General features: G+C 43.7%; 1 protein-coding gene across 2 annotated transcripts in view; it reads right to left on the reverse strand.

Moving 5' to 3' along the window:
- LOC121548777 (metabotropic glutamate receptor 1) overlaps positions 1–17,896 on the reverse strand; it is a 50,847-nt gene that overhangs the window by 15,141 nt on the left and 17,810 nt on the right. For both annotated transcript variants that reach the window (XM_041860338.2, XM_041860339.2), the window contains exons 4-7: positions 6,603–6,838; positions 4,765–5,011; positions 3,785–3,953; positions 2,911–3,037 (exon numbers count right to left, since the gene is read on the reverse strand). In XM_041860338.2, coding sequence (XP_041716272.2) covers positions 2,911–3,037; positions 3,785–3,953; positions 4,765–5,011; positions 6,603–6,838 — 779 coding nt within the window. The remainder of the gene's footprint in view (positions 1–2,910; positions 3,038–3,784; positions 3,954–4,764; positions 5,012–6,602; positions 6,839–17,896) is intronic.

The following is a 17,896-nucleotide window of genomic DNA, read 5'->3' on the forward strand; positions in this document are numbered from 1 at the left end:
GAGTTCTAGCCCTCCTCCGGCTCCCCTCCTCCGCCCCGGCGTGGTGTTGCTCTTGGGACTTCTGGGGCCGTCCCTTGGGGGGTTCTGTCATGAGCCCTCTCACTCCACCGGGTTACCACCTTAATTTGTTTCCACTATCTTCCACTCTGCTCACCTCCCTCTCTCTACTCAGCCTAACTAGCTCCACCTGTCCCTGCTCTGCCTCGGCTCTAATTACTCTGCCAGCTGCGCTGCATTACCCACTAACCTCTCCCAGTATTTTAGGCCCTGTCTTTCAGCTCTCCGGTGTCAGATCGTCTGCAAAGCTCACACCCGAACCTGTTTGCTCGCGCTTCTGGCTCACCCTGGTTTTGTGACCCCGGACCTGCCTGTTTTTGGATACTCTTCTGCCTCAGGAGATCCAGACCTGCTTCTGCCATTCGACTCCTGACTACTCTTCAATCCCGGTAACTCTGACCAGCCTTCTGCCTTGCTACTACGTATTTTGGATTTCCCTTGAACTGTACTGCTGCCTGGTTTCATTCCGCCCTGTTGTGTCTGTGTCTCCCCCCCCCCAGGACTTCTGGACCACCCACCACCGGCTTCATAGGACGCATCGCTGCCACTGGGGGGGGGCACAGACCCAGCGCATTGGACGGGATCCCTGTTACCCCTGGAGCCTTCATTCACTCCCTACTTCCCTTTTCCCTTAAGTTTAATAAACTTTCTGGTGTGACGCAATTGTGGTCCTCTGGTCGTCTGTCTGAATCGTGACAGTATGTAAACTTCTGACCCAATGGGAATGTGATGAAAGAAATAAAAGCTGAAAGAAATCATTCTCTCTATTATTATTCTGACATTTCACATTCTTAAAATAAAGTGGTGATCCTAACTCTAGGATTAAATGTCAGGAATTGTGAAAAACTGAATTTAAATGTATTTTGCTAAGGTGTATGTAAACTTCCGACTTCAACTGTATATCCTTCATCAGAAACCAAAGCTCCTTGGGCAGTTCTATTTCTCGACGCAGAAAAAGCTTTTGATAGACTAGAATGTTAATATCTTTGGTTGGTTTTGGAACATAGGGGACTTGGCTCCAATTTCATTAATATGATTAAAATACTATATGCCAATCCCTCAGCCATAGTAATAACAGGCAGTACCTGCTCTGTTCCATTCAGAATTACTAGAAGTAGCAGGCAAGGTGATCCCATCACACCTCTGCAATTGTTATTGTCTATGGAGCCCCCGGCCCAGGCAATTATACAATCAACAGAAATTACACCAATATCTCTCAATTTTACAGATCACGTCATCTCATTATACGCTGACGATATCTACTTTATCTAGACCTTAGATAAAACCATTGCTAGAAACTTTAACAGAACACTCAAATCAATTCAATCCGACCTCAGCAGATGGGCTAACAATCCAGTTGCTTTAACCGGCAAAATATCTATTGTCAAAACTAATATATTGCCACGGCTGAATTTCTGTAGTTCAATGTTTCCCTTGTCTTCCCCTTCAGGCTATTGGGATAAAATCCATAGTTCGGTTAAAAAATTTATATGGCAAGGTAAGCGATACCGGATAAAATTAACAAACTTACAAAGAGGGAAAGACGTAGAAGGACTATCCGTACCAAACATTCAATTGTATTTCCAGGCATTAGCATTTCATCCCATCCTAAATTGGTTTAGACATGATTCTTCCTTCCCCTGGCTGAGTATAGAAAGAAATATGGTGTCTCCTATTGCCCTGGAAGCGGTGGTCTTCACTGATATATATCCCTTAAACAATGTAAACTACGCTTTGGTTCTATTATTGCTTACACAATCTCTATTTGGTGGAAAATTGAAAAACAACGTAACTGGAAATCAAAATGACATGCCCACACTCCAATATTTCACAATAAGGCTTTGCGATCTGTAGGGCGGCCTTTTACATCCACCCAATGGTCCAAATGTGGAATCTGTATCCTTGCTGATATCATGGGCAGTAATGGTTTGAGAACATTCCAAGATTTGAAAGACACATATACATTACCAGGCAACTCCTTTGTTCTATGGTCCCTTGGGAAACCCAATAACTGAACCATCCAATGATGGCATTTCTAAATAAATGATCTGGGCTCCCGAAAGGACTGATCTCTATAATATATAAGCAACTTTTGGAAATCTCATATTCTGAGCTAGCCATTAAAAAAGTAACTGGAACAGAATATGGAGAAATATAGTGAGCTCCAAAAGTATTGGAACAGTGACAAGTTTGTTGTTGTTTTGGCTCTGCACTCCAGCACTTTGGTTATGATACAATGACTGTGAGGTTAGAGTGCAGACTGTCAGCTTTAATTTGAGGGTATTTTAATCCATATTAGAAATGACAGCACTCTTGGTACATAGTCCCCCCATTTTAGGGGACCATAAGTATTGGAACAAATTCACTTATGTGTGTACTATAGCATGCAATGACTACATCAAGCTTGTGACTCTACAAATTTGTTGAATGCATGTGCTGTTTGTTTTGGTTGTGTTTCAGATTATTTTGTACTCAATAGAACTGAATAGTAAATAATGTATTGTGTCAAGAATAGAATATGTTTCTTCTTTTTTTTCTTTACACACTAAATGTATTGTTACTTTTTGGCTCTGTGGTATGATCATGGTGATCAATGCTTTGTATTTGTGTACTTTTTAAAACTTCTTATTTTTGAGTGGCAGCCCACAGGTGGATGCGAGCTATGAAATTATATGAATTTGTGTATTGTGCCAGACATACAGGTTAGAGAAGATAGTAGGGTTAGAGGGGGTAGGAGCTGGGGGAGCTACAGCTAGGTAGAGCCATGTAGTCAGTTATTATGGCACATAAATAGATAGTTCCCAGTTAGTTAGTTAGTTAGTTAGTTAGTTAGTTAGTTAGTTAGTTAGTTACCTTCCAGCTCGTCATCGGGCCACCAGCCCAGGTCACAGGCCTGACAGGTGAACTCATCCCGGACAATCTCGTTGTCCTTACAGGTAGTGCAGATCCAGCAGCAGCTCACCTCGCCCTTCCTGATCACCTGATCACAAAGAGGTCAGAGGTCACAAGCTCTCAGTCAAAACAATACCAATACCCAAACCACAACAAATCACAACCCCCACACCCACACAGCACTAACCGCAATCAGATATAAAGATGGGTATTAGCGTCTAATATGGCCTTGATGGTGCAAGTTGAAGCGCCACTTGGAGCTAAAATTAATAAGTCAAGTCAGGTGCATTTTATAATAACCTATATGGTGTAACAGTTTTTCCTTAGCCGCACACAAATTATATTCCAATAGACAAGCTCAGCTGCATTTACTTTGTCCTGTTCCTAGAGTGTATGTTACCAGAGCAGTGATATGTAAAACAGGGTGATGCACAGCACTGTAAACAAAGCTGTTGCTTGCCCAGCTAAAGCAGACAGGAGAGTGTGCATGCTCCCTATGGGGGGCTTATGGCCAGGCTGAATAACACTGGCCCTGGTTGGAGAGACTCAAGGTGTTTCCTCAAGATAATATAGGCTCCACTGCATTGTGTTAATACACAATGAAATTATACCTTTTCAACCAGGAACTAAATCTGCTCATCAATTCCTAAGCTAGGGATCAATTTACAGAGCAAACTTAGTTAAAATAAGATTAAACAAAATCATTAAAGCACAAACATAGTCAAAGTAGTTGTGCACTAAACTGGATTCTGGGTATTCCTGACGGACTGGTTCAGGACCTATCCCAATCCACCCTGGCCCAACCTGGCTCAGCGTGGTTTTTCAGTGTCTGTACCTTGATCTGTCCCCTGGAGCAGGGCTCGCTGCAGACGGAGCGGACCATGTCACTGTTGTTCATCCACAGCTTCCAGTCATCGATGTTCAGAATGCCCTCGTGCCATGAGCCCACCTGCTGGTAGTCATAGCTACCGTCTCCCACACTTTGCAGATTCATGATGTCATACCTGAGAGGGGGAGAGGAGAGGGTGAAGGGGTGAGAGAGAGAGGGAGTGAGGGGGGGAGACATGGAGAGGGTGAGATAAATGGAGAGGGACAGGGAGAGATTACGGGAGAGAGAGAGAAAGACACCGAGCAAGGGCAAAATGGAGAAAGAGAGAAAGGGAGAAATTAAGAGTGAATAAGTGGCAGGTGATTTAATGATAACCCCTAAATCCCTTGCTTAGAGCAGACCCCTTTATTCAATCACTTTAACATCTTACAGACTATATAGTTGGAAGTTTTGCCAAGCAATTTCAGGTAAAGCCACTTAGAGGGGTACAGAACGTCCAATTTGGGATTAGAACCCAGATCTATTTTGATTATGAGGCCATGCCTAAGTACTAGCTCTGATCTCTAGCTGAAAAACAGATGACTGGGGGTGTTTTTCACCTGTCTTTCAGGGACTATCTGTAGCTGGCTGGCAACAAGATCTCATATTTTCCCTTCGAAATTCGACATATTATTTTCGATGCGTTAATTCCGTGTGGTTAAAGGGTTAAATCTGTGTGGTTACAGGGTTAAAATAAAAATAACTCAAAGGTTAACAGTTTAGGCATTCATTCTGAGTGGTTAAGGTGTGTGTGTGTGTGTGTGTGTGTGTACATTGTGTGTGTACGTTGTGTGTGTGTGTGTGTACGTATGCCCATACATATGTGTTCATAGTCATTTCACACAAAATCTGCTCACCAACAATTCTCCATAGCAACCCCCCCATCCCCCTCTTCCTCCTCCTCCTTTCGCCACCTCCTCTCCTCCTACTCCATCCATGTCCCTCACCTGCCAGGAGTGTCCCCGTTCTCGTCGAAGTACACATCCTCCCCTGATACCCCTCTGAAGGTGGTCTTAAGCAGGTAGTCCAGCAGCTTGCTGCCGTCGATGGGGTCCATGGCCTCACACAGGCCTGGCTGGCCAGGGCACAGCTCACTGTGCATGTCATGGAGACCGTGGGCCATGGCATAGATGGCATTAATGACGAAGCCCATCTTACTGTCCTGGACGTAGTTCTCATGAAGACTCTCGTTGCCTAGGGATTGGTGAGAAATTTACAGAATGTCAAAATGGGGGATTGGTTGATGTTGTTTTTCTAAGGAGGGCGAACATTTTGTTTGTTTGTGCTGGATTTACAATGCCGTATCAATGTGAACATTTTGTCACAAACAATATTGTACCACAAGAGAATTATACAACTAACCTTCTCCTACCCATAAAGAACTGAGTTTTGAATTATAATTGGATCAAAACATACAACAAAAACATCTCTCTTTTGCAGCACAATAGAATTGGCACACACCATACAGTAGATCACAATAAGGTGTTCAAAGGCTTATTTTCTTCCAAAGGATACAGAACTTGGAGGAATCTTGAGGGAGAAACAGTTAAGTCTGTGGACACCATATTGTGTAACAAGCATTTTTGATCAGCCAGCTGAAAGCATTGTCAGGCAATACAACTGGCAAATCAAAGGTGGACATTAACAAAGCACAGGGAATAGGGCAACCATAGCACTAATAGTGACATTTTTTAAAAGATACATTCATTCACCCTATTATCATACTGTACCTGAGGTGCTACTCCGTGAATGTTTAACTGCTTAAATCTCAATCCATTTTCTCTCCATATTTTCCTATTGTTTCTCTATACATTTACAAAATGGCCGTATTTTGTCTGTGGTGATCATGCAGATAGGCAGCAGAGGGGGTATAGAACACATCGCTCTCATACCGTTACCGTGGTGTTCTACTGAAAGGGGTGTTTCAGTGACTCATTCTTCCTTGTGCTCCCTCCACATTGCAGTACTTTCAAAAAAACAACCCAAGAGCTTGTACAGTAGAGTTTGACTGATTTGACCCTACCAAAGGCTTTCTCCGAACACAGCAGCCAATTTGGAGCTTTCTATTTATTTCACTGGTCTAGAGGTAGAACAAGAGGCCAACATGATCCTCAGAGCTGGCACCAGTCAAACTCTACAAGTCTTGCCGAAGTGAAGTGATGTGCTTATACAGTACGATGCAAGTGCAGGTAAAGTCATCATCTCCTTAATCCTGAAATATACACTTACCACCTTGGAGATCTTTAGGAAGAGAACATAACATGAGATACAGCAAACTATCTTAGATCAACCCATATTGGTTTACTTAATAAGTCTTAAGAGAGTCAGGTATTACAAAGTAGTACATGTATAATACCTAAATGTTGAGGTGAACACACTCACAACAACATCAATACTTAGAAAAGCTTTTCTAACAAAATGTTTGAAAGCATGCTTATAGAGCATTGTTTCAGGTAATACATCTAATCGGTATGTTAATTGTGATTTGTTGTGAATAATATCCATAAAAAAGATGTTAGTGATTTTGGTGGGGCAACAACTCAGTTTACCTAGATCACCTTTTGTTCGCAAGCAGAGAGAGTATTTGGAAAGGGGGAAAAAGGGAGACCTCAATATCATTATCATACAATTGCTATTTCAAAACATTAAGATTAACTATTCATGTTATCCCGGCCTAACTCATCATGTATTGACATTGTGGTCAAAATATAACCTTCCTCCTCCCAACCTAAACCCTGCTAATTCATCATGACTCTGGGTAATGTAGTTTATTAGTGGTTCTCACCGGAGCAGACTTTCTTGTATTTCTTCATTTCCTGTGGATGTCCGGCCAGCCGGCACTGGAAGCGGTACTGCCAGAACTCTGGGAACCACGGGTTCCGTGTGTTGGTGTCCAAACGCAGCTTCAGGAAGTAGTCATCAAATGACTTCACTTCCTCTGACTGCAGCTTCATCGTGATCCCACCTTCTGCTTCCTGTTCATACCCCTCTACCACCTCATCACGATCTGCCCATCCATCACTAGAGCAGAAGAGAGAGAGAGAGAGAGAGAGAGAGAGAGAGAGAGAGAGAGAGAGAGAGAGAGAGCAGATAATGAACTTTACATAGGACCAAGCACTGTGTTTGAATTGTGAAGTGGAGAGAAATCAAAACTTTTGTAAGGCACTTATTGGTAAAACCCCATTTCACTTAACTCCCAATTAAACTTTCATCAAACGTGGTTAACAAATCAATTATGAAGAAAGGCTATTTAAACTACAGTATAATGAATGTTTCATTTAATAGTTCAATCAGGGCACTGATGCACAGTCAGTTCAATATTTTGGAGAGGGAAGAGCAAGTTCATTCTGAAGAAAAAAAGCTTTCATCACAACAGAAAACCAATAAAATAATTTACTAAAGAATTATGTCTGTGTTACATTTCCCCATGAACTCATAAGCAGGAATTTAGCCATTTATCCAGTGACACATGGGACTTCTGCTAGCCGTAGCAATGGTGTTGCTGCATTCTGTCTGCTTACCGACCTGATAGAACTGTTTGCAAGATGTTGGAAGATGGGAGTCGACCTGTATCCAACCAACAAGGAGGTGAGCAATTTAGAATAGTCTCACTGTCTTGTCATTGTTACGTTCACTGACAGTATCCTTTCAGACCAGGCCACATGAAGAGAGAAGGGGGACAAAGAGTAGCAGAGCTTAGGCCATGTGTCAAATCTTCCCAACAAGGTCCCGTCCTTTGCTCTTCAAGGTAATAGGCAGTGACCTTTAAGTCTACTATAGTTTCTATGGTCTCTGTAGGGATCACTAGCCCCTCAGCTTGAGCTCTGTGGCCATTGATTAATCCAAATATCTCTCTCCACTACTATCTCCGTCTCTTTGTGGATAATATCACAAAGACGGGACAAAGATGGCTTCCATCTTAATTGTCAACTCCACTACCAGTGGAGGCTCCTCAGAGGAGGAAGGGGAGGACCATCCTCCTCAGTGAATTTCATAACAATAAAAATAGTGAAACATTTCAAAAGTTATCCTTTTTAGATAAAACTATACTAAATATATTCACGTCACCAAATAATTGATTAAAACACACTGTTTTGCAATGAAGGTCTACAGTGTTGTCCGAGAGCTCCGAGACAGGATTGTGTCGAGGCACAGATCTGGGGAAGGGTACCAAAAAATGTCTGCAGCATTGAAGGTCCCCAAGAACACAGTGGCCTCCATCATTCTTAAATGGAAGAAGTTTGGAACCACCAAGACTCTTCCTAGAGCTGGTCACCCGGCCAAACTGAGCAATCGGGGGAGAAGGGCCTTGGTCAAGGAGGTGACCAAGAACCCGATGGTGACTCTGACAGAGCTCCAGAGTTCCTCTGGGGAGATGGGAGAACCTTCCAGAAGGACAACCATCTCTGCAGCACTCCACCAATCAGGCCTTTATGGTAGAGTGGCCAGACGGAAGCCACTCCTCATTAAAAGGCACATGACAGCCCACTTGGAGTTTGCCAAAAGGCACCTAAAGGACTCTCAGATCATGAGAAACAAGATTCTCTGGTCTGATGAAACCAAGATTGAACTCTTTGGCCTGAATGCCAAGCGTCACGTCTGGAGGAAACCAGGCACCGCTCATCACCTGGCCAATACCATCCCTACGGCAAAGCATGGTGGTGGCAGCATCATGCTGTGGGGATGTTTTTCAGCGGCATGGACTGGGAGACTAGTCAGGATCGAGGGAAAGATGAACGGAGCAAAGTACAGAGAGATCCTTGATGAAAACCTGCTCCAGAGCGCTCAGAACCTCAGACTGGGGTGAAGGTTCACCTTCCAACAGGACAACGACCCTAAGCACACAGCCAAGACAACGCATAAGTGGCTTCGGGACGAGTCCGGACTTGAACCCAATTGAAACATCTCTAGAGAGACCTGAAAATAGCTGTCCATCCAACCTGACAGAGCTTGAGACGATCTGCAGAGAAGAATGGGAGAAACTCCCCAAATACAGGTGTGCCAAGCTTGTAGCGTTATACCCAAGAAGACTCAAGGCTGTAATCGCTGCCAAAGGTACTTCAACAAACTACTGAGTAAAGGGTCTGAATACTTTTGTAAATGTGATATTTCAGTTTTTTATTTGTAATAAATTTGCAACAATTTTAAAAAACCTGTTTTTGATTTGTCATTATGGGGTATTGTGTGTAGATTGAATTAAATCCATTTTAGAATAAGGCTGTAACGTAACAAAATGTGGAAAAAGTGAAGGGGTCTGAATACTATTTGAATGCTACTAGCGTCAACAGCACTCTGTAGGGTAGCACCATGGTGTAGCCGGAGGACAGCTAGCTTCAGTCCTCCTCTGGGTACATTGACTTCAATACAAAACTTAAGCAGCTCATTGTTCTCACCCCCTTCCATAGACTTACACAGTAATTATGACAACTTCCGGAGCTCCAACCTATCAGAGCTCTTGCAGCATGAACTGACATGTTGTCCACCCAATCAAATGATCGTAGAATGAATCTAGTACTGGAAGCATAAGCTACAGCTAGCTAGCACTGCAGTGCATAAAATGTGGTGAGTAGTTGACTCAAACAGAGAGAAAGACAAAAGTTGAACAGTGAACAAATTAATTTCTTCCAAAATTAAGGAGAAGCAAGAGAGAGAGAGAGAGAGAGAGAGAGAGAGAGATATTTCATATCATATTTTTTTCACTTTCACTTACTTAGCTAGCATTAAATGCAGCTAGCTAGTATAGCCTACTCAAACACCTGGCCTAAACAGAGAGGGATGCTATGTTAGCTAGCTGGCTATGGCTATCCAGCACTGGAACTCTTCCAAGTCAAGGTAAGCTTTTGGTTGTATTAATTTATTGCCACCGGGGCCCACCGGTGTAACTGCTAAAGTGCATGCTGCTGACTGTACAATTACACTGTACTGCATAATTGTAGCAGGTTTACTAATGTGTTAGTTCTAGTAGCTATGTTGACTATGATGTGACAACGATGTAGGCTGTGTTGTAGCGGTTAGCAGTCATGATATGAAGGTTTGGCTTGGAAATGTTTTTTCGCCTGGTCACAGACAGCTGATGTGTTGTGCACTGAAGTCCACAAGCGAAGGGAAAAGGTGAGAGGAGAAGAGCGCGTAGATATAAATAAATAGTTTGTATGTGGCTGCTATGAAAGTGAACTGTGTGGGTGTGTGATCAGGGGTGTATTCATTGTATTCAAAATTAAATAATCCTCCCTCATCTTAAACGGCACCAACTGCCACTGTCTACTACACTCCCTCAATTTGCTTGTTTGTTTGTTTTCTTTCCCTTTGTGTCAGATTTTAAATGAAGTTCATTTAGACATGCATCTGGGATGAAGAAGAAATACTAGAGACAGAGACAAAGAAAATAAATGACTACATATACAGAGCTCCTCTAAGCTATGCTGTTCTCTTCTCTAGCGAGTTGGTGTTGATGTGGCTGTCTGGGTTGGTGGGTGGTGGCTATACTGTCTCTCTCTCTCTCTCTCCATCTGTAATGTGGCTACACTCACTGGCTCTCTTTCTCTCTGTGCTGCTGGCTGCAGCAGCCTTGAATACCTGTACTGTTGACAGCTACCCTCCAATTAGAGAGTGAGTCAGCCAGCAGCCAATTACCACTGACAAGAGCAAACACTGAGTGTACAAGACATTAAGAACACCTGCTCTTTCCATGGCATAGACTGACCAGGTGAATCCAGGTGAAAGATATGATCCCTTATGGGTGTAACTTGTTAAATCCACTTCAATCAGTGTAGATGAAGTGGAGGAGACAGGTTAAAGAAGGATTTTTAAACCTTGAGACATTTCAGACATGGATTGTGTGTGTGACATTTAGAGGGTGAATGGGCAAGACAAAATATTTAAGTGCCTTTGAACGGGGTATGGTAGTTGGTATTAGGTGCCAGGCGCATCAGTTTGTGGTGGGGAGGGGGTGGGTGCAACTCAATATTAGGAAGGTGTTTCTAATGTTTGATATACTCAGTGTGTGTGTGTGGGGGGGGTGTCTGTGCCATGTTTGGCCATTTTAAAGGTCTAAGAGAAACCGTGAAATCTAAGGAAAATTAAGCATAAGGAGTGATATAGTGGGCTGCTTGAATATTTTGGAGTGGTAACGTTTTTAGCACTGATAGAAACACAGGGAAACATTTCCCCACATTTTCAAGGTCCACCACACAAATATTGTTAACACTTAATAATCCTCCACTGACACGCTTCTGAATTCTGGGTGGTTTTTTGTTTTATTTTTTAGAAAGGTTAGCCAACAGAATCATATCTTCCCTCTCTTAATTGAGTTCACGCCAGAAACACATGAAATTGATTAGTCACAGTTACATTTGCCTCTGAGGCTCTATGTGCATTTATATGCGTATCCCAAACCACCGTCACTCTTCCCCCCATCAGATATTCACAATCAAAACAACCATAATTATTGTTCACTGTGCCTTCCACCCCTCCCTCCCATCACCAGTCTAGTCCATGCTCAGCGCCAAAGTAGCTAACTGCATTCGCAGTGCTAAATTCGATACAATGTTATACAGGGACCTCCAATATGTGTCCCCACAGAGACGTGGAGTACTGCAACAGCAGGCTATGGCAGAGAGAGATTGGGTTTGGGAAATAGACTATGCGTGTGTGTGTGTGTGTGTGTGTGTGTGTGTGTGTGTGTGTGTGTGTGTGTGGTGGAGCATTTATTTAACACCCCCATTAATTATTTATGAGTTGTTGCCAAGGTAGACATGCATCGCTACTTTCACATCAGAGTTTGCGATAAAGAAAAATTGACATTCTCTCTCTCTCTTCATGCTGTTGCTGTACCCTGCTGTACTGTATATACCTTTAAATACAGTGTATTCGGAACGTATTCAGAACTCTTGACTTTTTTCACATTTTGTTACGTTACAGCCTTATTCTAAAATGGATTAAAAACAAAAACAAATCTAATCAATCGACACACAATACCCCATGATGACAAAGCAAGAACAGGTTTTTAGAAATGTTTGCAAATTTATTACAAATAAAATACTGAAATATCACATTTACACAAGTATTCAGATCCTTTACTCAGTACTTTGTTGAAGCACCTTTGGCAGCGATTACAGCATCGAGTCTTCTTGGGTATGACGCTACAAGCTTGGGCACACCTGTATTTGGGGAGTTTCTCCCATTCTTCTCTGCAGATCCTCTCAAGATCTGTCAGGCTGGATGGGTAGCGTCGCTACATAGCTATTTTCAGGTCTGTCCAGAGATGTTCGATCGGGTTCAAGTCCGGGCTCTGGCTGGGCCACTCAAGGACATTCAGAGACTTGTCCCGAAGCTACTCCTGCGTTGTCTTGGCTGTGTGCTTAGGGTCGTTGTCCTGTTGGAAGGTGAACCTTCGCCCCAGTCTGAGGTCCTGAGCGCTCTGGAGCAGGTTTTCATCAAGGATCTCTCTGTACTTTGCTCCGTTAAATCTTTCCCTCGATCCTGACTAGTCTCCCAGTCCCTGCCGCTGAAAAACATCCACACAGCATTATGCTACCACCACCATGCTTCACCGTAGGGATGGTATTGGCCAGATGATGAGCAGTGCCTGGTTTCCTCCAGACTTGACGCTTGGCATTCAGACCAAAGAGTTCAATCTTGGTTTCATCAGACCAGAGTCCTTTAGGTGCCTTTTGGCAAACTCCAAGCGGGCTGTCATGTGCCTTTTACTGGGGAGTGGCTTCTGTCTGGCCACTCTACCATAAAGGCCTGATTGGTGGAGTGCTGCAGAGATGGTTGTCCTTCTGGAAGGTTCTCCCATCTCCACAGAGGAACTCTGGAGCTCTGTCAGAGTGACCATCGGGTTCTTGGTCACCTCCCTGACCAAGGCCCTTCTCCCCCGATTGCTCAGTTTGGCCAGGCAGCCAGCCCTAGGAAGAGTCTTGGTGGTTCCAAACTTCTTCCATTTAAGAATGATGGAGGCCACTGTGTTCTTGGGGACTTTCAATGCTGCATAAATGTTTTGGAACCCTTCCCCAGATCTGTGCCTCGACATAATCCTGTCTCGGAGCTCTACGGACAATTCCTTCGACCTCATGGCTTGGTTTTTGCTCTGACATGCACTGTCAACTGTGGGACCTTATATAGATAGGTGTGTGCCTTTCCAAATCATGTCCAATCAATTGAATTTACCACAAGTAAACTCCAATCAAGTTGTAGAAACATCTCAAGGACGATCAATGGAAACAGGATGCACCTGAGCTCAATTTCGAGTCTCATAGCAAAGGGTCTGAATACTTACGTAAATAAGGTATTTCTGTTTTTTCTGAAAACCTGTTTTCACTTCGTCAATATGGGGTATTGTGTGTAGATTGATGACCCAATAAAAAAAAAATCAATTTTAGAATAAGACTGTAATGTAACAAAATGTGAAAAAAGTAAAGGGGTCTGAATACTTTTCGAATGCACTGTACCTCATCATGAAAACACGGACCCAACCACATTTAGACTAAGACTGTTAAACACCTACCACTGCTACTACTATTATTCCCACCACATCACAGCTAGGCTAGTTGAATCACTGGAGGCAGCACCCTTCCTTTTATTCCAGTAAATTGCTATTAAATATATTAAAGTCCAAATTCCCACATGCATCAAGTGGTCAATTAGAGATCAGTGTGTGTGTGTGAGCACTGGCTAGATGATTGACTGATCCTCAATGTTGTGAGACGTTGTTGTGGAAGAGCTGCTGAACAAACAGTTAGATAATTGATGTCTAAAACACAACAGAGCTTTCAGCCGAGTGCCAGGAGAGAGAACAAACGAACAAATCCCCTGACTGTTTCAGATGATCTAGTTCCAGTTTGATAGCTAACGCATTTGTATATTTATGAAGCCATGAATTAATTGGCGGGGTAGAGCCTTAATCACATGCACCGTCTTCTGAGGGAAAGAATGGATTGTAAAAGAGTTTCCTAAAAAGTAAAAAAGTAAGAGATTTATTATGCGTTCCCTTGTTCCCTTGTTTTGACCCATTTGACACGAGCAGACAGTGGCCGTGGGCGTGGCCAATGGCGCGGCTCCCACCGAAAATGTAAGAGTCTGTCCTCTTGGCCGCAGAGACAACATTTTGCTATTTGAAAGCTAATTTCCTGCAACTCTACACATTTCCCACACGAGGATAGAACATTTTACAGTTAGACTGTGTGTGTGTATTGTGTTTGTGGGTGTGTGTGTGTGTGTAATTGCTTAATTGTGTATGTGTGCATGCATGCACATGTATTCATTTTCATGCATATGTATGTGTGCGAACTATAAAAACAGAGAATAAGCAAGGGGCCATCATAACAAGGACATTGTTTCAGCCTCAGCGTCTGATCTCACAATGACATCCAAATGCCAACCCAGCATGCTCTTTCTGATCATTTCAATGTCATTCACCAGTCCTTCATACTAGAAAAAAAACAAGGCATCAATTGGAGAGAGAGATGTCCTTGACAATGTTTTTCAGCTTTTAATTAAAGTCTGTGGTATGTTAGGAATATTCAAATTCCTCTTGTAAAGCCTCTTGTTCAGTGAAACATAACAAGATGCAATTTAGTCTCACAAATCAACTATAAAATACTTTGTGGAACTACTATTGAGTATAATCACACAAAAAAGCTGTAGAACTATCGTTGCCTTCTCTGTGACATTTTATGTGATATATGCTGGAATTAAAACTGTGATCTCATTTGCTTTGAGGTCAAACATGCATAAAATGTTCCACTATAATTTAATTGTAAAATTAATACATTTTAAAATGTTATTAAAAATCATATTTGTGCATGTCAATATCCCACGCTCAATCAGTTTCAGCTAGCAGCTCGTTTTTCCTGCAGTCAGAGCAGAGTTTTATGAATAAAACAATATGTCTAAGAAACTTAAAAGTGCTGATGACTTATCTTAACTTCGGTTCTATTGAAGGACAGGACTCGGCCAGAATGTGTCATTTGTGGCGAGAAGCTAGCTAATGACAGCATTAAGCCAAGCAAAATGCAACGACACCAGGAAACAAAACACCAGGAGACTATTGGTGAAGGTCAGGATTTTTTTGAGAGGAAGAAGCAGTTGGCACTATCAAAAAGATCCACTGACATCAGAAAAGTTTTAAAGAGCAGGCAGTGATTTACACAGAGCCACGGAGGCGTCATTTGAGTGTTCACTATTAATTGCCAAGGCTAAACAGCCGCAAAATATTGGAGAGCAGCTAATCAAATCCGCCTGCCTGAAAATTGTAGAGAGAGGCTGTGTGGCCCACAGGTGGTGGATAAAGTGAGAACCGTCCCACTCTTTGACAACACTGTCAAAGACAGAATTGATCAAATGGCTGGATATTGTCAAAACCAGCTGCACGAGAAGCTTAGGAATGTTCCCTTCGCCATTCAGTTGGATGAAACAACAACAGTGTCAGACGAATCCGTGCTCATCGTTTATGTGCAATATATTGACGGTGATGACTTGAAACAAGACATTCTTATGTCTACCAATCTAGCCACAAAAACAACAGGCCAATATATTTTTATAGCTATGGACTCATATCTCTCGTCCAACAATCTGCCCTACGAGAATATTGTTGCATGCTGCACTGATGGGGCTGCAGCGTTGATGGGCAAAAACAAGGGATTTAACAGCCGATTGAAGGAAAAAGCCCCGGGGTGCGCAATTTTCCACTGCATGCTACATCGCCAAGCATTGGCCAGTAAAAAACTTACGGAAGACCTTAGTAACACCCTGACAACTGTTGTTAAAGTTGTAAACTTCATTAAGGCTCGCCCTACTAACAAGAGACTGTTTGCCCAGCTGTGTGAGGATGAAGCGCATCTAACACTGCTGTTACACACAGACGTACACTGGTTGTCACGTGGACAAGTGCTTGTGCGCTTTATGGGGGAGCTCAGCTTTTCTTAGAAACAAGTAGGGGGGGCTCCAAGGAAAAAAGGTTGGGAACCACTGCTGTAGTGTACATATCTGTGCAGTATCACTCGACTAGCCAACGCCCCCACAACATGCCCTAATAAACTGAATCTAGTATCACTCGACTAGCCAACGCCCCCACAACATGCCCTAATAAACTGAATCTAATATCACTCAACTAGCCAACACCCCCACAACATGCCCTAATAAACTGAATCTAAACCCAGATTCATAAAATGGGTCAAAAGGGTAGCAACATGGCACGGGGAGGAGAGGAGTAGAGATATCTATCTCTCTGTCTGTCTCTCTCTCTGTCTGTCCCCCCCCTCCCTCCCTCCCTCCAGGGCCGTAGCTACATATGAGGACAACGAGGTCCGGACCTCGGTAATTTCTTCAAATAAAAACAATTACATATTTTTTTTAAAGAACTCAGTCAGGGTTTCAACTTACTGTTGAGATTTCGAATAGTAGAATACACAAGGTGCAATTTCGAAACTTGGTTGTGCATCAGAAATGTTTCTCTTGTTATATCTCACTCACTGACAGTCACTCTATTAGCCCCTGTCAGTTAAAGGTAGACGTAGATGCAGAAAGTAAACAGCATAGTGGGTAAATTTCCAAAACAACTAAGAGTGTTGAAGCGTGAGGCTCAACTTCTCTGCTGTTTTGGTCTCGTGGCTTCCACGCTGTGAACAGCATGAAGTGAACCTGTGCACATGCGCAGATACTGTGTGTGACTGTGTGAGAGCGAAGTCTTCCATCTCACTCATTATATGCGGTGCTGCTCGTGGCAACGTCATTTGGCTGAGTCTACCTTATTTTAATATTTGATTTTGTAGCCCTTTTTCTCCCTAATTTCGTGATATCCAATTGGTAGTTACAGTCTTGTCCCATCGTTGCAACTCCCGTATGGACTCGGGAGAGGCGAAGGTCAAGAGCCATGCATCCTCCGAAACCCTGCCAAGCCACACTGCTTCTTGACACACTGCTCGCTTAACTCGGAGGAAACACCGTAAAATTGGCAACCATGTCAACGTGCATGCGCCCGGGCCCGCCACAGGAGTCGCTAGAGTACGATAGGACAAGGAAACCCAGCTGGCCAAACCCTCCCCTAACCCGGACGACGCTGGGCCAATTGTGTGCCGCCTCATGGGTCTCCCGGTCGTGACCAGCTGCAACACAGCCTGGGATCGAACCCAGATCTGTAGTGACGCTCAAGCACTGCGATGCAGTGCCTTAGACCGCTGCGCCACTCAGGAGGCCTGCTGTGTCTACCTTTAAAACATTTTTGATTGGTAAATTAGTCTAGTTAGTCTAGTCAGCTATCTAAACTTGTAGTAATCATGGCCGAATTACCGACCGGGGTACCCACATTCATTTTGTTAGTCATTCTCACTCAGATATCATATTAACATGTCATAAGTCATGGCAAAATGTGTAGAATTGCAAGAAATTAGCTTTTAAAACTGCAAAAATGTCTCCCCAACACTGGTTCTGTCAGGCACAGAGATCATGCCACACACACCGGGGGATAATCCTAAAGGGGAAAATGGAGACTTAGAGATCATCTCTGCAAGGCTGAGACGAGGCTGAGACGAGGCTGAGACTGAGACGAGACTGAGACTGAGACGAGGCTGAGACTGAGACGAGGCTGAGACAAGGCTGAGACTGAGACAAGGCTGAGACGAGGCTGAGACTGAGACAAGGCTGAGACAAGGCTGAGACTGAGACAAGGCTGAGACGAGGCTGAGACTGAGACGAGGCTGAGACGAGGCTGAGACGAGGCTGAGACTGAGACTGAGACGAGGCTGAGACTGAGACGAGGCTGAGACTGAGACGAGGCTGAGACTAGGCTGAGACGAGGCTGAGACTGAGACTGAGACGAGGCTGAGACTGAGACGAGGCTGAGACAAGGCTGAGACTGAGACAAGGCTGAGACGAGGCTGAGACTGAGACGAGGCTGAGACGAGGCTGAGACGAGGCTGAGACTGAGACTGAGACGAGGCTGAGACTGAGACGAGGCTGAGACGAGGCTGAGACTGAGACGAGGCTGAGACGAGGCTGAGACGAGGCTGAGACGAGGCTGAGACTGAGACTGAGACGAGGCTGAGACTGAGACGAGGCTGAGACAAGGCTGAGACTGAG

Source organism: Coregonus clupeaformis, chromosome 33, assembly GCF_020615455.1.
Source record: "Coregonus clupeaformis isolate EN_2021a chromosome 33, ASM2061545v1, whole genome shotgun sequence".
Lineage (NCBI taxonomy): Eukaryota > Metazoa > Chordata > Actinopteri > Salmoniformes > Salmonidae > Coregonus > Coregonus clupeaformis.